This window comes from Pseudonaja textilis, chromosome 7 (assembly GCF_049901715.1).
Source record: "Pseudonaja textilis isolate UNSWEBS1 chromosome 7, rPseTex1.2, whole genome shotgun sequence".
In the NCBI taxonomy this organism is placed as follows: Eukaryota; Metazoa; Chordata; class Lepidosauria; order Squamata; family Elapidae; genus Pseudonaja; species Pseudonaja textilis.
The window spans coordinates 48,006,768-48,033,092 of NC_141996.1; the positions used below are offsets into that span (position 1 = coordinate 48,006,768).

The following is a 26,325-nucleotide window of genomic DNA, read 5'->3' on the forward strand; positions in this document are numbered from 1 at the left end:
GTCCCAGTCTTGTTGTGCAGACTTTTCTTGCTGTTTCTAGTAAACACCAATCGCCATTTCTAAGAATTTAAAAATGGAACCAGAGGAATCCTTCCCTTCTTGTTCCTGTTCTTTAAGTTTTTTAAATTCAATTTTCAGTTCATCCAGTTCATTCCGTTCATCCAAAAGTGATGCCATTATGGAGTTTTGTTTTTTTCTTTTTTAAACAACCACCCAATTGTTTTCAGTAATTCAAATGTGATTTCCAAAAGTTCCAAAGTCACCAAACAATCCAAATACACAAAACTGTTTCTTTTAACACTTTCTTCTTTTTTCACTTTCCCTTCTTGGGGTTACTATTTAGTTGCAAAATTCCAGTTAAAATGTATCCTTTAGAAGTCTTGTTAAGATTTAACTTTTAAATTCTTTTGAGTTTCAAGCAGTCTCCTCCTTTGAAGTCCTGCCCTTATTCTTTTCCTCTCCCTTCCCACTTATAGCAAAAAAAAAAAAAAAGGACTTTTAAGCATTAGAAATCTTTATTGTCCCTTTGGCATTTAATTATATTTCCAGTTTAATTACCTGTTGGTACCAAAGCGGATTTTTCCGATTTCTTTATTCAGATCTTCTCATTGTCAGCGTGAGGGAGGAGAGTGAAGAAAAAAAAAAACTTTCCCTTTTCACTTTCGTTTGCTGCTTCCAGCTCTTCTTTGGGAGCGATGTATCTTGCAAAATTTAAATTCCAGGGTATCTTAGTTATTACTTTTTGTCCTGGTCAGCCAAAAACTTTCACTTCTTAACTTCCCCCTGCACTTTCTTTTCCGGCTGAGTGCTTCTTTGAGGCGGCCATTTCTGACCGCCACTCTACTGCCTTCGGGAAAGGGAGTTTAGCCAGCTGAGGAGGAGAGGCGCGGCTCCCCTCAAACCCTGCTGGGTCTCCCCTATCTTCACCACCTCTACGGGGTGGCTTAGCCCCGAAGCCGGCTGGCTCGGGGCACTCCAGCGGCGAGCGCAGGCAGAAACCGCGCACGATCGTGGATTCCTGCCTGCCACCGAAGCGCTGCAAACCGGAACTGCCAATTCTTAGCATTCTGAATATGGATTCAAGCCTGGCCAGTCAGATTATGTATTATTGGCTGAAAGCTAATGCTTACATTCAGTGTCATTTGGACAAATTTAATTTTTTGTAAGAATTAAAAAGGGACCATGGTAATACAAACATCCAAATATTTATTGTTTTTTTTAAAAATAAAGGTTATAATCTTATTAAATTTTTTTCTGTGCTAGCCTCTTTCTTTCTCAAATGGCTACCTCTATAAAATTGTATCTCTCTGACTTAGCCTATATCTATTGCCTCTGCTAACTGTTGCCAAAGACACAAGAGACCCTCAATAGGGAGGAAAGGGTTCTTCTCAGAAAGGAGAAAGAAAGTCATCCTGATATATCTATTTTCCTATCACTCTGCAAATCCAGAGAATCAGAAAAGCATTTTTAGTGCTCTGGGCCAGGCTTCGCACTCAGAAAACAAGCATTTGTCATAAAATATTTTCCGAATGTCTTTATTTTAAAACTGGAGTAGGTTACTTGCTGCATTGGTTCAGTAAACACAAGTCTCCCTTTGCCTTCAAAGAGGGTCAAGAATATTATTTCAAAAATATTTTGTAACATCCAGTTGAAGCATGACAGGGTTAAAAAGTCTACTGAAGCTACTGTTTTCATCTCATTCCATAATAAACATCTGTGGGTATTTCAGTGCTTTGCTCTTCTAGCCCCATGGACTTTTTTTTTCTAATCTGAATCCCAATTGTTTAAGTAGTTCAAATCAATTTGGCTCCAAATATCAAACTGCAACACCAATTCAACCATACCCTTTGAATCTTCCATTCAAGCTGAACTGGATGATGTGTGCAGGCTTATTGCTCATATTCATTCTGTGGATTGTAGAGGTATTAAAGCTGAGAGGAAAATCCAGCATCTGCCAGGATCAGTATCTGATCTCTCAATTTGCAACAGGCTTTGAATACTTGCAAATACTGTAAAACACCCATAGATATGCAATCTTTTTTTATTGCCTTTACATCTAAATTCTAATCTGGTAGAGCAAGGGTGATGTTTTATGAACCTCTGAAAACCTTCTCTCAAAGAATTTTTCAAGGAATTGATCTGAATAATGAATTGTACTTTAAAACAATCTCAATTTAATTCATTCAGTATTTCCACGCATACAGATTAGAATGAGTCAGGCAAGTTCAACGTTTGTAATTTCATTTCCATCATTTGTTTCTTTTGGTCTTCCTTCACTGATCTGTAAAACATAATAAATTCTTGAGGTAAAATATGAACTTTAATATACCTTTTGCCAAATCCCCAAAACCATTCCAATTCCTCCCCCTTATTCACTGTTCATACTGATCACCCTACATGTTGGCAGCCACACTTTGATTTTCTTAATAAGAACTGCAATGGGTAAAGTGCAAAATCTGGGCAGAAATGGTAACACTGTGTCTCCTGAGAAAAATATAATTCATTTGTCATTAACTTTTGCTTCATAAAAAATACTACTGAAAAAACATACAAGAAATGTGATTTGGTTTAATATTCAGACTAGCTAGGAAAGAAAGAGGATAGAGACACTTTAGAATTATGCTTACCAGTAGATATTCTAACAGATGTACTAATATACTGGGTAATACTGAACATTTAGAAAATATATTAATATAAATATGAAAGTAGCACTGAAATTTGAAATCTTAGTTTTTGGGCAATAGTTTACATTAACTGATAACATTAGATTGACAATGCCATAAATCTTAAACCCAATTCCTACTGCTACTTTTATAGAATCAAATCAAAAATCAATTTTGCAATTGAGTACTCGCCTTATTCTATCCATAGGGAAAATAAAGCTTCAAGACTCCTAGCAGTCTTCAAATCATTTATGTGCAGCCCTTAGAGCTGCCTTTGGCCACAATCATCAAAGAAAAGCATTACTTTTTTTTGGCCATCCAGTGATGAAAATCCCATGTATACTGTAATTTACATTATGATAAAAATAGACACTCCCACACATCCCAAACGCAGTGGCAGATGGGTAAGAATGTCATGCCCCAGTTGGAATCTGATTCCAAGGGAGAAGTGGAACAACTGACAGGGAGTGGGAATGTAGCTCCGGTGGCTGTGGAGGAAACTGGGGAAGGGCACAGGCCAGCTGGGCATTCAGAGGAAGACCCAGCCCCCCCCCTTCTTCATCCTAGGCACGCAGGAACGGATAAGGGAGCAACGTGGTTTATGGGGGAGGAAAGGGCCCTGATCCCCTTCATGGACTGCAGCTGGAAAGACTGTTTAAAAGGGCATGTCAAAGTTGCTGAAAGCAAAGCGTGCATTATCTTTGTTGAGGCTTATATGGGTTTTGGCATCCTCCCAAATGGGTGCTGCATTATCTTTTGGAAGTCTGCAATTTATTATCCTGGCCTGTCATGTTAATTACATCAGTGTGGTTTGTGTTGGTTTTTTAATTTCTAATTATCTTCACTTTGGGTAAAGCCGTGGATAAATGGACATTGGGGGCCAAGTTGGAGGCATTAAAGGGAATTTATCTACTTTGGTGACTTTGTTATTTTTGTGCCATGCCCCGGGTCATCACAAAGAATAAATCTCTGCTTTTTAAAAACAGGAAAATTTCAACAATAATTTTCATGGATATTTGCAATACACGTGCAGTGTGTATGCAGTCTAAAAAGTGGATCAATATAACATACAAATAATAACAGAATGGTACTATTGTTATTCCTTCCAGGCCCAGGAACATAAAAGTAGTTTTATCCCTTACATATTATGAAGATCCTATGAAAAGTTATTCTTCACACATTGGTATATACTGTAAGTAGTCCTATGACCATTAGGTTCACAAATATTTGAAGTTACAATGGTACTGAAAAAAGTAACTTACAATTGGCCCTCACATTTACATCTGTCACAGCATCCCCATGGTCAAGTGATCACCATTTGCAATTATCCCAGGGCACTTCCAACAAACATAAGCTGATGAGGGAAACCAGATTTGCTTAATGAGCATGACAAAAATGTCATAAAATTGGACACCACTTAATGACCACATTACTTAGCAATGGATGTTCCTGTCACAACTGTGGTCGCAAAACCAGGATTACCTATAAAAAATCTACAGCAGGAATATCCAACCTTGGCAACTTTACAACATGAACTGACTGAGGAATTCTGGGAGTTGAAGTCCACAAGTCATAAAGTTGCCCAAGGTTGGAGAACCCTGCTCTAGAGTATGAGAGCAAAACAAACTGATTATAATTTTTAATCCATTTTTTCTCAAATATTGATATGTTATATTGCATTTTATTATAGGATTGTGTTTCTTCATAGCTTTCAGAAAAATAAGTAATGCAAATTTAATGATTATTCCTTGAGGTTTAACTTACTAAATTTTGTGATCTTTTCCGCAATCTGTGCCATATAGTATGATAAAGCTGTAATGAAACAGAATCAGTCAATACATAAGTTTAATAAATCAGTATTACTACTTTGCAATTAAAATATGTTTCCATGTTGTGTATTATGGGCAAAATCTCATGAGAGGATCAAATAACCACATTTCATAATTTTCAGCTTTCTTATATAAAACCTCTCAAGATTTAAAGAGGGAAAATCCAATTGTATTTCTTAAGAATAAACATTAAATTCAATTATTCTGAGCACCAGGTGTGTGTGTGTGTGTGTGTGTGTGTGTGTGTGTGTGTATGTGTGTTTGATTAAAATTTAATGTTTCTCTGGAAAACATTTGTTTTCCTAAATATATCAAGCAGATGAAGCCTTTTGGGGTGAAAGTGATGTTACATTTTGTAAGTATACAGTACTGTAATTTGAAAAGTTTGGCTGAGTCTTTTCCACTAAACTCTAAGATGCTGGCTTTGTACTTAAAGTACAAAGTTATTTAAACTAAAAAGGAACAAGAGATGATATCCAATTTCCCACCATTTTTCTTTAATTCTCTTTATGGATTCTAAACTGTGGAGCAAGAACTGTTTAATGATTACCTTTCCTTATAATTCTTATATTAATTGTTGCCGATGGTTGTGCAGTATAAACCCCACAAGTAGCCTTCTCCTTTTTTGTTGGCCCTTAAACGCTTCAGTGTTGCACTGCCAAATTGTAAGTATATTATTTTTCATTCTTTTCAAAGAAATGACAAAAACTTTGCTAATTTTCCAAAACATTTAATACACTTTTAAAACTTTTTTTTATAAAGACCTCAAAATCCCCCGGGAGTTTTAAAAAAGGCAAAAGATTTTCTCCTGCCTCATGAGAAATATCAGTAAATTTAGGATGAAAAAAATGAAGGCTATTTACTGCATACCATCCTAAATCTATATTATCTTTCTTATCCTAAACAAAAATACCAGTAAATAAATTGCTAACCTTTAAATGATGAGGTACAGAGATACCTTGGAATCTTCTTCTTAATTCAGACTGGCTGCTTTGAAGATTATGGGCTGCTGTCACTTCATATTGATCACACAAGCTAGTTCTTGAAATATGAGGTCCTTCACTAATGTCTACAAAATCACCAAATCTGGTTGAAAACGAAACACAGAAAGCTTAATCACCCCCCAAATGTGTTAGTAATAGCTCGAAAACTGTTATCTATCTGTTATCTATCCAGTGGGGTGGTGATAAGCTCCTATTCACTGTATGTGTTGAAATGAAACTGAATAGATAATTGGAAGATGGATTAAATTTCTTAAGTGTGCCCTATTTGAATTTTTGCACAAATATGGCTTGGAAACATGGACTAAATTTCTGTTCTGACAAAACTCAAAGCTTCTGAAATGACTGCCTTTAAGGACCTATAATGAATTTCTCTCTGGCTGAAAACATAATGCAACATTAAACCTGTAACTTTTTATTTTTGCTACGTATTTTGCCATTTAGAAGTGCTAAAATAAAGTATTTTAATGACAGTTAATCAAAGTTTCTAAAGTATATTTTAGCTTTCAGGTGGTAGTAGACTTGTCGACTGAGATAACAGGCCAAACCCTACATTGAATTGCACGTGCCAATATAAGTAATATAGTAAAACATAGATAAATGGAATAAAAATATATTAAATGGAACATCAGCATTTAGATGCACACGTGAATTAAGATCTCCTTCACACTATATAATTTTCAAGTGGAGTCATCCAGTTCAAAGGATTGAGGCCTTATTTATCCCTTGTAAATATTTACCCTAATCACAAAAAATAATTCCACGAGTTCTGAAAGTGAATTTTCACTATAATTTCAATGAAAGATAAATTGCTGATAAATCATATATCCTGATGAGTCAGAAATGACTGGTCCTTTGACATTAACTTTAAAGGAAGAGAGAGAGTGCAAAGATATAACTTTCTTCTCACTGAAGTGTTAAAACATTGCTCAGATCCTTACCTTCTCATTTATTCTCCCCATTTCTGGTTCAATGTAAAGATCATAAAGATAAAGATTTCTAGCTATTTAAAAAAAGGCTGGCTTGGGCTTTGCTCACCTGTGCACTGTAACTACTCCTTTGGAATTTTGAGAAGCTCGTTCTTCAACCATATCCTGTTTGAACCTAAAACAAAAGAAACAGGTCCATAACTAAACTCCCTATTGTATGTAATGTAAAATAACAGTAAATTTAAGTAGAAGAGTATACACATTCCATTTCTTTTTTAAAAAATCATACGTCATTTTTCCTTCCTACATGCCAGTTCTAGTAACAGTGAGTTAAGGAATATTTTTTCTTTCTTTTCAAAAACTGAGAAAAATTCTTCCCTTTATACCCACCACTAGGCCTTTATTAACTATTGCCAGCATCGCTTCTAGTAGAGCTTTTCCTAAAACTTCAAAACCCTATTCTTATGTGGTTAATGTTGATGCATTTAAACCCACAGAAAACATATTCCATTTTATTCATTCTTGTTATTACTCTTCAAAGGGAAATGATGTGCATTATCTATTACAAAATAAAGAATATACAACATATGTTAAGCACAGCTGCAATATATGGCTATTTGTTTTAATAGGAGTTACACATTGTTCAGCTGAATTCCTTTTCATTATTAGTAGTATACTAATAAACATGAAAACCAAAAGTAAATTAATAAGGACCTGTTTATTTTTTTAATCACAAATTATAGATTTCGGGGTGAAGCACTGATTTCAGATTATATACATGAGTAGAGACAGACATCTTTTCTGAATGACATTTTAATTCTGACATATAGATTGTTAATACTAACTTGTTATACTCAAATATTTCAAGCGCCACTTTAGCATCGACATCCAGCACTTCAAATGGCAAATCTTTCTGAATTAATCTGAAAGCATCTTTTGAAAGAGAACGGAGACTTTCCTTCAAAAATAAAGGAAAAATACTAAGATTATATAGACAGACATGATAAACAAGAAGGTTCAAATAATGTAAGTATTTTAAATTCTTCGTTTATTATTTAATGATTATTCTGGAGATTTTTCAAACTAGCTATTTAAGTTAGCTCTGTCTCTGCAAGAATATAATAAGCATAAAGGGAACATGTTTCATATTTACTACTGTGTTTCTCCAACAATACAGCCTCCACCAATAGGAACGCCCAGCATGATTTCTAGGCATGAGGTGAAATTAAGCCCCACCCCCAAAATTTAGGCCTATTTAAACCATGCGTTTCCCCGCCATTTCTCACATCGTTAGAACTACAAGAGGTGAAGAGAAATGGGGGGAAGGGCGGGGGGGGGGAGAAAACTTGCTTTTAGGAGTGCCCTGCAGGTAGCCTAGGCTAGAATACCCCGACCTACTACTGATAGAACATCAGCCGATAGAAGCTCCCTGAAGGCAGAGTCGCTGTTTCGATCGACTGGTAGAAGCGGTCAGCCACTTCGATCGACCAGCCGCTTCGATCGACCGGTCGAAGCGGCCTCGGGGCGAGCGCCCACGCACACTTCCCTCACCGCAAGGCCGCTTCTATCGGCTGACAAAAGCTCCCCGAAGGCAGAGTCCCCAGCTGCTTTGGGGCGAGGCGTGGCTGCCCGCGTCCCCTCACCATTAGGCAGTGTCTTTGGGGCAAATGAAGCTCCCCAAGGGCAGTCACCAGCCACTTCGATCGGCCGGTAGAAGCGGCCTCAGGGCGAGTGCCCATGCACACTCCCCTTGCCACGAGGCCGCTTCTACCGGCCGATTGCAGTGGCTGGTGACTGCCCTTGGGGAGCTTCCATCGTCCAAAAGACACTGCCTAATGGCATGGGGACGTGGGCAGCCAAGCCTCACCCCCAAGCAGCTGGGGACTCTGCCTTTGGGGAGCTTTCATCAGCTGATAGAAACGGCCTCGTGGAGAGGTATGTGCACATGGGCCGCTCTAGGTAGGGGAGGAAATTAAGTCGCCCCCGAAAAGACGGACTAGCCGTTTTTTCGGGGGTCAAAAAAAAAAAATAAGGCCCGGCCTTATTTTGTGAGAAACACGGTATTTCTCCTTTCAACTAAGCTTTAAAAAAAACTCAGTATTCTCCATTCTGCCCAGTAGTCTGGAAAATTATTTGGCTCAATCAATATTAACATATCCACATAGTGTTCCTTTTATTTCATCCCTAATGCAATACAGAAGGAAGTTTATGAATTAACAATTTTAGCAATTATAGCTTTACTATAAGAAATATTTGAGGAATAAAAGGGCAAGCTTGTGGCGCTATCCAAATCCAATTTATATATTTTAATACACTATTCTTTTTCAAAAGGTTTTCTAATCCAGGTGGCTGACCGTGCGACAAACCAGTAATATTGATAGTAGGTCATGTAGAAAAATGCAAGGAAGCACATTAATTTTAAGATTAGTCTTACGGTAAGACTAACCTGCTTCCTTGCATTTTCCTACATGACCTACCATCAATATTATTGGTTTGTCACACGGTCAGCCAGCTGAATTAGTTATTTTTGTCCGCCTCTCTAGTCCTTCCCAAGGACCGGGGATAGACAGATGTGGATGATATTATTATTATTATTATTATTATTATTATTATTATTATTATTATTATTAAATTAAACATATGTTGCCCATCTTGCCTGTGGTGGAGGAGGGTGGAGCAATGGCAGAAAGTTTTATAATAGAAATATGACCAGACTAAATCCAGAGCTGAAGAAGTTCCAGATTAGGTTTTATAACAATCTTATATGAATTAAGGTCTGAATCCAGAACAAAATCTAATATTGACTCTATCATCATAGGATGATAGATCAATCAATTTCTGGTCTAGTAATTCTATGTACATTGTTTTCAGATTAGTTTGTACAAAATATTTAAATATTTCCTCACAATATACTTATTTTGAATATATTTTATTAAAAAAAATACACATTTGAAACCCAAATAAGTATTAGAGGTTTGATCCAGCAGTCTAGGAAGTGCAGTTTACATCTACATTTATAAAAAAAAATGAGTTTCTCAAGTAGTTCAAAAATGTTTTATTACATAATAAGAGCAAACAAAACAGGGCACAAACATATAAAGTTTTGTATGGATACAAATGTATTGCAATTTTTACATTTAGCAATTATTCTTTTCATAGAATAGATATACTGAGTTGTCCATTAAACTAGTTTGATCTTACCTCAGCTGGCATCCATGCATCGAGTTTGCTATCCAAGATTACATCATAGCAAAACGCTCCAGATGTCACTGTATAGCAAGACAACTTTTTGAAATATTGGTATGAATAGATTTTTCAAAGTCAGGTGTTTAACAAATTCAATGAAAACCAGCATGTAATTACAGTATCAGTTTTCCCTCCCAGAAATGTGGATATATAATTAATTTTAAATCTATAATTAGGAATGTCTTAATTAAGACCAAACAAAATGTCAAACACAGGGTACAAGTTTTGGGGTTATTCAGAATTCTTCATTAGACAAGATAATATCAAAACAAATAAACCCAGGATGGTAAAGAAATGAAATCTAAATATGGCTACATAGTTAATTATTGAGTTCTACACATCCCACTTGTGTCGATGAAAATGATGACTTGTGTCCAAATATCAAAATAGATTTTTAGGACTTCCTCCAGCATTGACACTTGCTCTGGCAAAAACCTGAAGAAATATTTTGATCAATGACTGAATGTCTTTGGAACTTTTTTACAAAAAAAGTTCACCTAACACAATCTTAACTTCTCTTTTTATTCAAGGTGCAACTCTTTTTTTGGGAGGAGGGCAGGTTATAAACAACTTTTCTATATATGCCTACATAAGTACATTTCTTCTAGTTCAATGAGGTAAAACCTTTCATGTAAATAGAACAAATTGCAGCATTAATTTGAATATTAACAGTAATATTCAAATTATGTCTGCAATTCTGTTCTATTTAAACAGGAATTTTATCTGTTCTGCTATAGTATGCAATTGAGAATTGAACACAGATTAATGAATAATTTTAAGAAATATGCTTTCTCCAACATTATGTTGCTTAACATGGCAGTTTTGGATATGACCAATTCCAAATAAAGACCAACTGAAAAACCCATGTATACTATCTTCACAGAAAAAAGTAATTAAAGTATTTACCATCATAAGAACTTTAATATAATTAAGTGAACAAAAACAGTTGACAATATTCTAATGAAATTGGTAATTTAGTAAATTGTATATGATAATTTTCTTCAGCTTTCTAACCTTCCAGTGGGTTCAGACTATAATTCAAAATATTTTGCATACATTTCCAAATGCTATAATTCAAAATATTTTGCATACATTCCAAATGCTATAATGCCTACATTTTTGAAATGTGTAAATTACAAAGATTATTTTCTATGTTCATTGTAATACTCTTCCAGAGAATTGTGTTACCTGGTACTTCTGGAGCTTTAACAAGAGTAACTGAATATTCATCTTTAAATGCTTGTTCTAAAACACAGCCCAGAATCATAGCACAAGAGCGCCAATAAGCCTGCAATAGATTATTAATTCAAATTATATCAAGACAGTTCAATGTAAATTTCAAAAGCAATATTTAAAAGACTCAAGTCATCATTTAGGAAGTTTGACAACAAAAATTATTTAAAAAGTAGCCAGACATAAAAAATATTTGCCTTGTAGTCTGTTTCTGAATATCCTAAGGAATAAGAATGTCATTTATTTTTGAATCAAAAGTACTCCACTTGTATTATTTAAATCTGTAATTAATAGAAAGCCAGAAAGATGAAAGAAACTTTATATCCTTTATAACAGATATCTTAGTATACCATTCACTCAAATCTGGAAAAGAAAGAAACTTTAAAATGAATAATAAGAGAAACCGAATATCATTATATTCAAATCATTTTTAATCAACTTCTGTATAAGTTGTTGTTGGCTTGTGACCTCGATGATGCTGAATGAACTGTTATTGAATTTCTAGCTGCCACAGTAGTGCCACGGGAATCACAATTGTTTCAGAAATTAGCAATAATCTCATTCTTATGACAGTTGCAATATTCCAGTTTTTCTCATTAGGACCCCTGCTATGGAGTTAAAGATCTGGAAAATCTCACATTCTGTAGCATATGACAACTTGCAGCAATCACTATATCTGCCATTGGCCTCCTAAAACCATGTCAGGCTGCAAGATTTAACTTCTACTTGGTTGCACTCTCTTCCACAGCACCCTAAATCCTCCCATACTTGCCCATATTCCATAGCATCACTCACTACATCACTCAGTGACAGCAATTCCAGTCCCAAATAACAAAGTTAAGCAAAGACTACCTGTATTTACATTCAATTAAATTTATACCATGCATCCTTTTGTCCTTCAGTTTAAGAAAATCAATATAAAGCAAGAAATCCGGTATTGTCATACTTTGTTCACTTCTTCTGCATCTTCATCTTTGAAAGTAAGAAACTGAATTTCACAAGAATGAGTCAAAGGTCTATACATATCCCAGAGCTGCCCATCTACAAGGGCAAGCACAGATCTCTTAGTATACCATTCACTTAAATCTGGAAAAGACAAATAAAGTAAAATAAAAATTAAACTTCAAAAATTATTACTGTGCTAGAATCATATTTTATTAGTGAAACAACAGTGTAAAACAAGCACCTGTATAATATCTAAGTAAAAACTAATTGCTTTTAAGAGAGGGAGCAAGATTTCACCCATAGTTGTTTTTTTGAACCATCTGCTACTTCTTGTTTTTCTTTTTTTAATCCTACAATGAGACACTATCATAATCTTTTTTTGTTAACAGGAAGAAGCCAGGAATTTTTTTTTGCCTGTTTGGATCAAGTTATAATTTATTGCTAAATAGCATGATGACTTGGAGTATTTCTCTCCTTCCAATGATGCTTCATGGGGAATTAATAGGGATGGGTGAAACTGATTCAACAAAGCTGAGGATTCCAAATTGCTAGAGACTAGGTATCAAAGAAGAGAACAGAATCTGTAGAAACCAAGAAACGTATTAGGGAAGCAGAATGACTGGTGATCCCAAGTGAATACTTACTAGAGTAAGTTTAACCCCCAAGCATTGGGTATTTGTAGAAGCACAACTAACTGAACCATAGCCCTTCTTACATGAAGCATGTTTCAATTTTCTTAGTCAGCCTAACAACCATTTTAATTACTTACGCATAGCACAACTGTATGGAGTGGAAAGCCCTTTGTTCATTATAAATAAGGTGCCGGGATGTGATTTACCCACATGTTTTACTTCAATTTTCTCAATCCGTGGGTTAAGAGACAGTTGTCTTTCTTTCTCTTTTGTGAACAGATGATTGCGCCTTTGAGCAATTTCTGCTGTTGAAAGTTGAGGAGTAGATGCAGTGGAAATTAGCCCTGAGGGGGGTGGAAGAAATGTTTGTTAAAATATATTATTTTAATTGTCTAATATCATCTTTGCTAATACATTTATATGAAAGCAAGTTCTATGAATTTTGACTAAAATTAATGGAGGAAAAATATTCCTTATTGCTATTGACAAGCATATACTAATGTTTATGTCTAATATTAATATTTGAATATTAATGTTAATATTGTTATGTTGGTCTAATGTTACTATTCAGTTTAGCATTAGACCAACAATCAAGAAGCAAACAATACCCAATCAAGGAATTCCAAACAAGCTAACGGTAAATAGCCCAACCAAAGAACCACCAAGGCCATTCCCACTAACATTGCCAAGGCAAGTCACTAAAATACAAATTCAGACCAAATGTGTATTCTACTCCCTACCAGCAATGATGGTGCTACGTCTGCAAGAAAAGAACCAAAAGACCCCACATTTCAATTCTGAATTACAGATATTCTGTTCTATCGTTAAGCAGGACAAGCGGGGATTGCAATGTTTTTATCTAAGCAATGCAATACCAAGATATATCGGTTAACGGCAATATTATAATTCCCTAGCTGTATCCCTTGAGCCCAGCGTTTAAACCAGCCATCCCTCGGGTTCCTGCTTAGGCTTACTTTTGCCACAGTCCCGCCATAGTCCACGGGAAAACCAAACAGAAGCCATCCCCAGCTTCCTTTCGCTCGTCCTCCACCACCTACTTTGGGCGGTCCGACGCACTTCGCGTCCTCCGGAAACACCGATCGCGACAAAAGTTTTCCGCCTCTCGCGGTTCCTCTCCGGCTGCTTCGCTTCAGAGGTAGTCGAAGCTTTTTGGAATGGATGCTTTGTATGTGTGTGTGCCCCGCGATGAGAAAAGAACTTATTTTGGGGGCGCGGGGGGGGGGGGGAGAAAGAGAGAGACTTATCTCCTAGCTTTAAAGCCTTCTTTTTTTAAGGCTGCCATATCGGTGCTATGAAGTCCACGCAGAGTAGACTCAAGTCAACTAGACTAGATGAGCGAGGGAAACGAGGCATAGACATCGAGGAATAAAGTTGTAATTTTTGCTTTGAGGCATAGCTATAAGGAGATTTGACAGGAGGCGGGCCGAAAACAGTTACCTTCCTATCTCTTTGAATTGTCTGATCTTGAACCAGAGACAGCCTTTCTTTTTGACATGAAGCTATAGCACTGCACTCCTGCAAGGTCTGGAGCCTGTAAAGTTTGCTTTGAAATCCTGGGTAGATTCTCGTTACTCGGGGATGCGAGAAGGCTGCCTTGCACTAGACTCTCCTATAAGGAATTAAGGATAAGATGGAAAACTGTGTACTGTACGTAAAACTAGCTCCAATTAAATTATGATAGTGATGATTCATATTCGTCTTCATTCCGAAACTGCAATTTGCGTTTATTTTAATTGGAGTTACTTCGAAGGGTTTTAGGATTGCAGTTTCGGAATGAAGAGGAATATGAATCTGGCTATCATAATTCTGGATAAATATAAATGAACGGGAAGGGTTCCAAAGGGGTAAGAACGGAGGTTGCTTTCAAAGATCCTTTGAAAGGATCTTTACTTTACGGATTCTCCACTCCTTTACTTTACGGATTCACCTAAACAAATTCTACCGTATTTGGAACTGCAAACTCAAAGATGACCACCAGATGGCAGCGATGGATTTCTCGTCTCTTCTTAAGACTCTGGTATCTGAAGGTTTGTAGTTAAAAATGTTAGCTTCCTTAGAATTCCGCTTCCCATATAAAAATAGAAGCACATACAGATTGTGACTGCTGCTGTTTTGAAGTTTAATTTTTGTTTCCCATATCCTGTTACCTTGTTTCTAGAATTCACAGCAAACATCTTGTCTGTACAAATTTTCTTTAAAACAAGCTTCTTATCCAAGGAAGATTCCAAGCATACACATACAGCAAGACAAAAACATTTGAATTTCATGGGGAAAAAATAATGTGGACAGAATGTGTCCACTCAGTGTAATCTCTACATGCCATTGTGTGTTTAATCTTGGGTAGAGATGTGTGAAACACTTTGATTTTTAAACTTTACTAACTGGAATGTTCCATTTCATATCTAAACTGTGCTGTGTTACTATTAAAGCATTCTCCACATTACCAAAACAGATCATTTTGCATTCAAACAACTCTTTCGCATACACAACATGGTGTTGTAAATTGAAAAATGGTTCAAACTTTAGATACTTTGCACATTCTTCTGTAAATCAAACAAAATTGGGAGAGCATTTGTGTGCCACATATTTAATATATTGCATAATTTGACTCCTTATTTTGCCACACTGTAAAAATAAGTTTTACATCATGGCTGTCTTGGATCGCATATAAAATATATAATATAGTAAATAGAAAACTTCCCTTTTTATTTATTTTTTTATTATCTTGTGGGTCCTCATTACTAGTGTCCTGGGCTGCGTGTAGTTAGACACACCTGCTTTATATGGATTTATTCTACTGGAGATCATTGTAATGCTCTCTAAAGTCACAAAGTCTGATAAATGGAACATCCAAATACAACACCTGAAAAAACTATTCATGTCCAAACAACCATAAATACAACTTTATTTCAATTTTCCTACTTAGTGTGGAAGCTTAGATTAATGCTGTAGATTAAAAAACAATGACATTTTAATCTGAGGGGTCAGGATTGTTGCCTGAAAAGTTATTTGTGGTAATTTTTGAAATTTCCTTGTTGGAGGTAGAACAATTTTCCATTTTTGGATTCCATGTGATTGTTTCTCTGACTGCAGAACTTAAATCACCATTGTGGCTCCTTAGGACAACAGTGAGCCTGCCAACTTCTACTTCCTTGACATTTACCAGATTTCCTGTTCCTTAATTGTGTTTTTATTATTTTTAAGATTGTTAATTATCAGATTGCAAAACAATGCTTATCCTGAAGTATACTATGTTACTGAGCAATGACTCCAGCACTCAGAAAGTCCCTAGAGGCCCTCTTAGCAAATTAAATGATGGGTCACTGTCACTCAATGCTTTTTGTTTCTGGATGGGAAAGGGATATGGGAGAGCTTATTATCACCTAAATTTATCCAGTGCAGAATGACAGCTATAGTTATAGACTTTACTCCACCATGCTGGCCCAGTGCAAGTTGCAAATAAAATGTTTTTTGACCTCACAGTCTAGGGCTGAAGGTGTCCCAATCCCTAAAATCTGAGTTGGAGATCAGAAAATTATGCAACAAACTAGCAACCATTAGATTTACACGCATAATTTCCCCTGCATCGGAGCTAATATATAATCTAATATATGCCTTCAAGCATAATATATGTTTGTGTCTTGATCGGTTACTATTGTACAATAAAGTACAAAATTTAGGTATATATCAAGATTCGTTTAAGAATACTTGTTTTATTTACGAAAATGGAACTTAAAATGAGACATTATTTAAATTTCACTTTCATCTTTATTTTGTTATTATAGTTGGTGGTAGAGGTAATGTCAGCTTGCAAATCTTGGCTGATCTCAAAAAGGTTAAGAAAAGTCAGACCTGTATGGGATGATCAAGTAATCTCAGGATGTAGACTGGGAGATCAAAAGAATACTCGGGAGGAAGGCAATGACAAAGGGTTCTATATTGTCATCAAAAATAAAGAAAGAAATTCAGCAAATGTTGAGCTCTACTCAAGGAATTTTTTTATCGCTGAACAGTATACTTTTATTATATGTTTTAATAAATCATAATTGTAATTTTTAAGGAATCCATAATTTATATTTAAATTTGAGATTTTAGTTACTTTTGCATGCTTCTCTCTTACACACAGATACAGCCCAAGCAAATATCTTTATAGTTTTCTTACTGATTTTTAATCATTTGCAGATACACTAAACTGAGCATTGCATATCAATAAGGACTTACAGGCTTTGGCTACATCAGTTAGTCATGTGGATAGCAATTTAACTAACATAATAATAAAAGCAGCCAATGATGATATGGTGATGACCGCAGAAAAAAACCATGATTATATGTTTGGATGTCTGAATATCTTGCCAAAGCAATACTGTAACTCAGTGAGTTTGCATTGCTCTTTTTTACAAGAATATGTAATGTTTTACTACTTTATAGGCTCAAGACTAAGGATGTTGCTTAATTTTACCGCTTAGTATTATAGCACATTAGGTAACCTTGGGAATAAAATGTGTAAGGTGTTATTAGTATATATATTTATTTACAGTATATTTGTTCTTATCTTTTTTCCTGCATAAATAACTTGGTGAACATACCTAAAACTCCTTCCTCCTCTTTTCCATAACAAGACAAGAACCCTGTGAGATACATTGGGCTGGTATATACATAAAACACCCTTTAGAATCACTTCTAAGCAAAAACATTTAACATTGTAAATGAGGAGGCTCACTATATCAGCCCATGACACTACAGATGCCCAAAGGAAATTTGTGAAATGGATCCAGCCTGAATAAAACTGAAGTACTTTACCAGGCTGTGTCTAATACTAAGCCCTGTAGAACTCAAAATCACTACTGATGATACTCAACTGATAAATGTAAACAGCTTCAAATATTTGGGAAGCATCATCTTGAACAAGGTCCTTGGACAAGAAATTAACTCCAGAATCAGCAAGGTCATCCGATACTGGGTTGGCTGTGAACTAGAGTGCTCAATCAATATGACAATGGTATGTTCACAAAGCTAAAATGTTCACAAAGCTGAAATTATCCCCTCTGCTAATATGAATGTGAGTCCTGCTCTGCACTGAAGACACATCCAACAACTGGAGAAATTTCACATATGTGCTCTCCATTCCCTCCTTGATATTTGTTTGATAACATCCAAGTCTTGGAAAATGTGAAGTCCCCAGCATTAAATCACTTTTATGTTTATCAGAGCATAGATGAGGCAACTAGGACATCTCATTAGAATGTATGACTGCTGTATGCCTTGCCAATTGCTCTATGGCGGGGTGTTAAACTCACGTCGTCATGGCAGCATCACATGACATATTGGGACTTTTCCCCCTCACTAAACCAGGCAGGGGTGGGGCCAGCACGTGATACATCCAGCCTGGGGGCTGTGAGTTTGACACCCCTGTATACTGGATCCTGGAAAGAGACTTTGCAGTGAAGCACACAAGCACTATCAAGACACTGTAAAAGAAATCCTACACTTTGTGATATCCAGCTAGGGCAGGGGTGGGCAAACTACGGCCCGCGAGCCACATCCGGCCCATTGGTCTGTCCAATCCGGCCTGCCCCTGAAAAAAAATTGCTGGGCGTGGCGTATTGCCCTGTGCCGCGTGGCCCCCAAAGCTGCAAAACAGTGCAGAGCGCTCTCGGGGTAGGAAAGAAAAGAAGAACTTTGAGGCAAAGGCCTCGGATGGGAGTTCAAAATCACCTTTGAGTGCGACCTCTCCGAAGGTGAGTCCCTGCCGATCCCCCCTTTTTTTCCTGGGGCTTCCAGGCTTAAACTTTGCAAAGGCAAAGTTTGCAGGCGGGAGCGTCTTCCCGCCGAGGAGCGGGAAGGGTTCTTCCCGGCGGGCGGGCGGGAGGGCTGCTTGGAGCCACCTAAAGCTAGGCCGCTGCTGGTGGAGGCTTGCCCTGCCTTGGTGCCCCGTGGTGGAGGGCCCGGAGCACCGCCGGGTCGCCTCCTCCAAGCAGCCCGCCCACCCGCTGGGCTTCCCCTCCGCTGCGCAGCTCGGGGCCAGGCATGAGCGCCCGTGGGTTAAAAGGAAGCCAAAAGTTGCTGGGAAGTTGCTCGGGTTTCCGGGGCTTCCAGGCTTAAACTTTGCACAGGCAAAGTTTGCAGGTGGGAGAATCTTCCCACCAAGGAGCAGGAAGGGTTCCGCAGGGCGGGCGGGCAGACTGCTTGGAGGCGACCCGGAGGCGCTCCGGGCTTCCCCTCCGCTGCACGGCTCGGGACTGGGCACAAGTGCCCGAGAGGAAAAAGCAAGCCGCAAGTTGCTGGGACCGCCGCGCGGCTCAGGGCCAGGCGTGAGTGCCCGAGAGGAAAAAGCAAGCTGCAAGTTGCTGGGAAGTTGCTCGGGTTTTGGAGCTTCCAGGCTTAAACTTTGCACAGGCAAAGTTTGCAGGCGGGAGCGTCTTCCCGCCGAGGAGCGGGAAGGGTTCTTCCCGGCGGCCGGGCGGGCTACTTGGAGGCGCCGCTCCGGGCTTCCCCTCCACCATGCGGCTCAGGGCCAGGCGCGAGCGCCCGAGAGGAAAAAGCAAGCCGCAAGTTGCTGGGAAGTTGCTCGGGTGCTGGGACCGCCATCGTGGTGAGCGGCTCGTTGGGCACATACGCAAGGAGGAGGGCTTTTAAAGTGCCACCCGAGCAGGACCACCGAGTTGGGAAATGGGGCACCAAGGCAGGGCAAGACTCCATCAGCGGCCTAGCTTTAGGTGGGCTTGGATGCCCCTGAGCGCGGTTTGCTGTTTGTTCTCTCCTGGGACTCGCGTTTGGAAAGCGTGGAAAGTAGTAGCAGGAGCAGCCGTGGTGTTACTTTTTCATATATATATATATAAAACATATATATATACACCTTCATAATCTGGCCACATGGGAAAGAAAAACCGAACAACTTCCTCACACACCTCAACAGCCTACACCCCAAAATACAATTCACCATGGAAACAGAAGCCAACAACCAACTTCCCTTCCTAGATGTCTTGGTATACAAAAGATCCAATGGCTCCCTAGGACACACCATATACCAGAAGAAAACACATACTAACCGCTATCTACATGCACTCTCACACCACCACCCAGCACAGATCAATTCCGTAGCCAAGACACTCATCTCCAGAACAAAATGCTTAGCCGATGAACAACACAAAAACCGAACTACACACTCTCACCAACGTACTTACAGCCAATGGATTCCAAAGAAAGAAGATTACCCACCTAATCCAAAAAGAAACCCCAACCAAAATCCAAGACAGAGAACAAGAAAACGGCAAAGCCCTCCTCCCATATATAAAAGGCACTACAGACAAAATTAGCAAGATCCTCCAAAAACACAACATCAAAACAGCATTCTGCACAAACAGAAAAATATCCACCATCCTAAGAAACCCCAAAGACAAAATCGAATTAGAAAACCAAGGAGTATACGAAATCCCCTGCACTGCCTGCCCTACCACATACATTGGACAAACTAACAGAAGAATAAATGCATGCATTGAAGAACATAAGAACTCAATCAAAAAAGAAGAAACGACCTCTTCCCTGGTCCAACACCTCAAAGCCACAGGACATGAAATTGATTTTAAAAATACCAGAACTATCGCCAAAACCGAACACTTCAACAGCAGAATAATCAGAGAAGCCATAGAGATAGAAAAACGCCCACACAGCATGAACAAACGAGATGACACCTCCCGCCTTCCAGCCATTTGGAAACCCGCCCTCATGAACAGACGAGCACCTAACATGAAGAAGGACACCAGACCCACACCATGAGAGCCACACAAGATGCCACCACCACACTTCCATGTAGAAAACAGACTCTCACCCACTCAGAAGATGAGACATGACCATGGACCAGAAGCTGCACTACAGCTGCATCACTACCCACTTCAAACCCCTCCGAGCCATACATGAAGCAAACCGACACCCACTATGAAGATGCAGCAGGACCACGAACTAGAAGCCAAACAGCAAGATCACAACTCACCAGCTCAAATCCCCAGCAACTAAGACTAACCGGAGCAAACCAAGCCCCCACCTGAACAGAACACGCCTCCAACCAATCAGAACACGGCTAACCCCCAACCAATCAGAACACAACCAAACCCCTACCAATGAGAACACACCCCACCCAATCAGAACACAGCCAAGCCCCCACCCAATCAAGTCCCACCCCACTGGCAGTTAAAAGGAGGAAGCAGCTGCAATCTCACATTACTCTGAGAAGCACAGAGCCGGAGACAGAAGCCTGAAGATGATGAATGAGACTTCATCGAAACGTTGCCTAGATACTTGAATCTTACGCGGGAGAAAACCGAACAACCAAAGATCCACATACAAATACCATGAGAACCTCAGAAAACATATATATATATATATATATAATATTCTTATATATAATTTGCTGTATTTTATAATGGGCCCTTTATAATGGCCTTTTATAAAATTGGTTTGTCCCTCGAGCGAGGTCTGATTTTCTATGTGGCCCCTGACAGAAATTAATTCCCCCCCTTGAGCTAGGGGAACTAGAAGCTGCAGCTGCTGACAGAACTTGCTGATAAGCCCTATGCTATGAAGCCTCCACCAGCTTTGAATACTACAACAATGGACTTCCAGTGACCTACTGTGCTAGACTCTATGCTTCCAGAGTCTAGAGAGCTACCTCCATGGACAACAGAGTGTCTTCTATGAAGCTGAAGGACTACTGTCTATATATTTCTATACTACAAATATCCATATAACCAATACATGGCAAAAACAAGATACAGAAAATGCTAACTCTTTGCAGCCATCTAGTTGTTGTTAGCTGGATTTTTGCAGCCCAGATTGCAAAGATACTTTCCTGAGATCTCTTTGAATAAAAAAAAAAAAAAATCACAGGATTACCCAATTGATTTTGGCGAACATACTTGACTACATATTACTTAGGAATTAAACGCCCGCTTTCTTTCCCTATTATTAATCCTTAAAATGCTCTAGGACAGGGGTGTCAAACTGGCAGTCTGAGGGCCGGATGCATCACATGCAGGTCATGCCCACCCCAGCTCTGCAAATGGGAAAAACATCATGAAACATCACATGATGGCAATGTGACTCAGCAAGTGCTCTAGGACAGTGGTCACCAACTGGTGGGCCGTGGCCCACTGGTGGTCTGTGAGAAAATTTTGATGGTCCGCAGAGAAATGTCACTCCCAGAGCATCCCCCCAAAAGCAATTAATCCAGGCTGTGGGGGAACACAAGGCTGCTCTGCCCACATGGCCCACAGGAACATAAGGCTTGCCTCACTTGCATTAGGAACAACACGAGGTAGTGAGGAGAGGAGGGAAAGGGTGGAGCGGGGAACTTGTCTGGCCACCAGGTTGCTTCTTCCATTTCTGCTTTTGGCTGCATGCAAGGAAAGCAGCAAAAGTCTTTCTTTCTCTCCCCCAAACTCCACCAGAAATGAGTCTTTGGGACCCTCCAAGGCATCCTGCTCCAAGAGGCTGCATTGGCCAAGGTTCATTTCTGGTGGAGTTTAGGGGGAGAGAAAGATTTCTGCTTCTTCTGTTGCTTTCCTTGCATGAAGCCTGGGAATGGAGATCAAAAGTAGGCTAGGAATGTAGCTGCCTTGGATGGCGTGGGGGGATGTGGGGGAGAGAGAGAGAAAGAAAATCACCAGCCCTCGAAGTTAGATAGGATCTCTGTTCCCACCCCTTTGAGAATGGAGTTCAAAAGCAGGCTAGGAATGTAGCTGCCTTGGAGGAGGTGTGTGTGCGTGAGGGATCTCTCTGTGTGTGTTTGTGTGTGAGAGAGAGGGGGGGAGAGGGAGAGGGAGGGAGAGAGAACATCACCAGCCCTCCAAGATTAGATCAGATCTCGCTCTCTCCCATCAACGTCAGCAAGCAACGTCAGTCAAAATTCACATTAGTGCTCTGCAGGATTTAAAATAATGAATTTGGTGGTCCCTGAGGTCCAAAAGGTTGGTGACCCCTGCTCTAGGAGATGGTCTTCTCAGAAGAAGAGTAGGAGAGAAAACTGGGGTCTATGTTGTGACTGGATTGTTAGGCAAGTCCTGATTTCCATAAACTAGGATAAACGTTCTATTTATTAACATCTATTTAATGTTCTGGTTTGGTTCTGCAACCCAACAGGACAGACAGACTTCAGAGGATAATTAGGACTGCAGAAAAAAAACAATTACTACCCACCTGCCTTCAATCAAGGACCTTTTCAAGATGGCTGCGCACACGGATGCTGTGGCTAACCACTCCTTCTTTTAGTGTTTGGTGTGTATGATTTTGTGTGTGTTTTGGATCCTTTCCTTGATTGAATCCTGTGGGGCAAGAAGCATCTATAGTCGGCAATCCTTGTTACAAATTGGACTGAAATGTGAAAAGGCTATTACGGATGATTTTATACATTCTCATATCATACCAAAGGAGGCAGCTGGGCCTCTGGGGGAGCCATGGGTCACTATCCCTGTAGGAAGGAGGAAGAGGCGGAGAAAGAAGAACAGGAAGAAAGGATGCTGTGCTGGGGTTTTCTTTAGGCTGAGTAAGTTTCCACACAAGCCTTCAATTCCAAGTATATTTCTTAGCAATGCAAGATCCCTGACTAACAAAATGGATGAATTAAGGCTACAGATTGCAAAGACTAAATTCATCAAGAACTGCTGTGTTTTGCTAATCACAGAAACTTGGCTTCATTCACTCATTCCAGATGCAGCTGTTGAGCTGGAAGGCTACATAGCTCACCGGCAGGACAGGAGTAGAGGCAAGATCTGGCAAGATCAAAGGGGGAGGTTTAAGCCTTTATGTGAACAAAAGCTGGTGTATCAATATAAAGACTGTAAACAGCCACTGCTCCATGGATCTGGAGTATATGACACTTAAATGTAGACCCATATATCTTCCACTAGAATTCAGCGTGGTTTTGATTACTGCAGTCTGTATCTCACCTGATGCCAATACTACCATAGCTTTGGATTTCTTGTATAACGTTGTTAGTAATCAGCAGAATAAGTATCCTGATGCTGTGCATATCATAGCGGGGGACTTTAATCAAGCTGATTTAAAAGAAGTGCTCCCTAATTCTATCAGCATGTTAAGTGTGCTACTAGAGGAGCAAACATATTGGACAAAGTATATACCAACATCAAACATGGCTATAAGGTTATACAATTGCCACATTTGGGACAATCAGACCATATGTCACTGCTTTTAGCACCAGATTACATCCCTCTTAGGAGACGGGCTCTGCCTATAATAAAGACAGTGAAATCTTGGCCAGAGGATGCTTCCCAACAACTTTAGGATTGTTTTGAGAACACAAATTGGGACATCTTTTACCACCCTGACCTAGAGGTGCATGCTGCAACTGTTCTGTGCTATATCAAACACTGCACAGATACTATCAATGTGGATAAATGTATTAGGATCTATCCCAATCAGAAACCCTGGATGACTAAGGAAGTCCAGTGCCTCTTGCATGACAGGACCAAGGCCTTTATGTCCAGTGATGGGGCAAGATACAGGGTTGCCAGAGCTAATCTGAAGAAAGGTATTTGGAAGGCCAAGACTGATTATAAGAGGAAGATTGAGGATAATTTTTATAGCAATAACATGAGGCAGGTGTGGAGAGGGATTCAACAAATTACAAACCATCAACTGACCAATGTCATCCCTGCTGAGGGGGATGCTTCATTGGCAGAGGAACTGAATCATTTTTTTGCTCGCTTTGAAGTGGAGACATCAGAGACAGATAAAACACAACTACCAGCTAATTGTAGCCCCCACCTCATTGTGGAGGAACAGGAGGTGAGGAGCATTCTGAGGGCTGTAGACCCTAGAAAGGCTGCCGGTCCTGACAGTATCTTTGGTCGAGTGCTTAAAGACTGTGCTGATCAGTTGGCTGGAGTCTTTACCAGGATCTTCAATCAGTCTTTATCCCAGTCCACTATTCCATCTTGTTTGAAGGCTTCCACCATTGTTCTGCTGCCAAAGAAGTTCCCTATCAATAACCTCAACGATTACAGACCAGTGGCACTCACTCCTATCATCATGAAGTGCTTTGAGAAATTGGTCTGCCGGCACATCATTTCTGGTCTTCCGCATACATTTGATAAACACCAGTTTGCATACAGAAAAAATAGATTTACAGAGGACGCTGTAGCCATCACTCTTCACACTGCTCTGACTCATCTAGAGCAGCGGGAGGGCTATGTGAGGATGCTTTTTGTGGATTTTAGTTCTGCGTTTGACACAATTCTTCCACATAGACCAGTGTCTAGACTTCTGAACCTTGGACCTTCTTATTCAATCTGCCTTTGGATTATAGATTTCCTGTCTGGCCGCTCACAGAGGGTTAGATTAGGTAATCATACCTCTTCAGCCCTTATTCTTAACACTGGTACACCACAGGGTTGCGTGTTGAGTCCCTTACTCTATACTTTTTATGTGTATGACTGCATTCCCACTCACGTTAGTAATACTATTGCTAAATTTGCAGATGATACAACAGTGGTAGGACTTATCTCCGCGGGGGGATGAGTCTGCCTACCGAGATGAGGTGGACTGGTTGCTTTCGTAGTGTGGAGACAACAACTTGGTCCTCAACACCAGTAAGACCAAGAAGCTTATAGTGGATTATAGAAGGAACAGATCAGACATCCAGCCCTTGCTTATCAATGGAGACCGAGTGGAGCAAGTGGCCAGTTTTAAGTTTCTGGGTGTTACCCTAAAAGAGGACCTGACCCGGGGTGCCCACATTTCAGCCCTGGTCAAAAGGGCCCAGCAGAGATAATACTACCTGAGACTTCTCAAAAAACAACAACTGAATGAGAAACTGCTGGTGACCTTCTACCGCTGCACCATAGAGAGCATTTTAACATACTGCACCTCTGTATGGTTTGCCAATTGCACAGTGGCAGATAGGACAGCACTCCAGAGGATTAATGTCATTGCCCCGAAGATCATTGGTTGCCCTCTCCTCTCTTTGGAAGAGCTTTATAGCTCCCGCTGCCTTAAGAAAGTTCAAAACATTCTCAAAGTTCCATCTCAGCCTGGGAACCCTTTTTTTGAACTATTACCATCTGGCAGACGGTACAGAATAATAAAAACAAGCACAAATAGGCTGAAAAACAGCTTCTATCCCAGGGCAGTAGCTCTTTTGAATTCTGCTGTATAGTGCAGTGTTGGTGTGGTGTCGGGGGTTTCCAGTTCAATGTGTGAAGGGCGAAGGATGTGTGTTTGTGTTTATTTTCATGGTCGTGGTCATTATGTGCACTGAAGATGGTGTTTGATTTTGTTGTATGAGGTGCAATGACAAAAAAAGTAAAGTAAAGTAAACTGTATACTGCACGAGTCAAAAAGAGGGCTGTGAAAATATTTACAGACCCCTCACATCCTGAACATAAACGGTTTCAACTCCTTCCCTCAAAATGACATTATAGAGCACTGCACACCAGAACAACTAGACACAAGAACAGTTTTTTCCCGAAAGCCATCACTCTGCTAAACAAATAATTCCCTCAACACCGTTCAACTATCTACAAAGTCTGCACTACTGTTACTGTTAATCTTCTCATCACTCCTTATCACCCATCCCCTCCCACTTGTGACTGTATGACTGTAAATTTGTTGCTTGTATCCTTAAAATTTATATTGACTGTTTCCTAGTATGATTTGATTGCTTATTGTACCCTATGACTATCATTAAGTGTTGTATGTTATGATTCTTGACTCTTAATGGATGTATCTTTTATTTTATGTACAATGAGAGCATTTGCATCAAGACAATTCCTTGTGTGTCCAATCACACTTGGCCAATAAAGAATTCTATTCTA

The 26,325-nt window shown here is 39.4% G+C and overlaps 1 protein-coding gene across 1 annotated transcript; it reads right to left on the reverse strand.

The window, feature by feature from the left end:
• Positions 1–1,205: 1,205 nt before the first annotated feature.
• Positions 1,206–13,539, reverse strand: MRPL39 (mitochondrial ribosomal protein L39). Its single transcript, XM_026700647.2, has 10 exons — positions 13,453–13,539; positions 12,616–12,822; positions 11,848–11,987; positions 10,857–10,956; positions 9,624–9,691; positions 7,268–7,380; positions 6,532–6,597; positions 5,425–5,578; positions 4,428–4,475; positions 1,206–2,281 (listed from the first exon to the last, which is right to left on the reverse strand). Exons 1-10 carry the CDS (start codon positions 13,499–13,501, stop codon positions 2,216–2,218), a joined length of 1,011 nt encoding a protein of 336 aa, XP_026556432.1. The 5' UTR covers positions 13,502–13,539; the 3' UTR covers positions 1,206–2,215.
• Positions 13,540–26,325: the final 12,786 nt, after the last annotated feature.

Coding starts and splice junctions, on each gene's coding strand:
- MRPL39 (XM_026700647.2), bottom strand. CDS start 13,501: ATGGCTTCTGTTTGGTTTTCCCGTGGACTATGGCGGGACTGTGGCAAA. Junction 9,692..10,856: donor TAAAGCTCCAGAAGTACCAG/GTAACACAATTC, acceptor CTTGCTATACAG/TGACATCTGGAGCGTTTTGC. Junction 4,476..5,424: donor CTGTACCTCATCATTTAAAG/GTTAGCAATTTA, acceptor GTTTCATTACAG/CTTTATCATACTATATGGCA.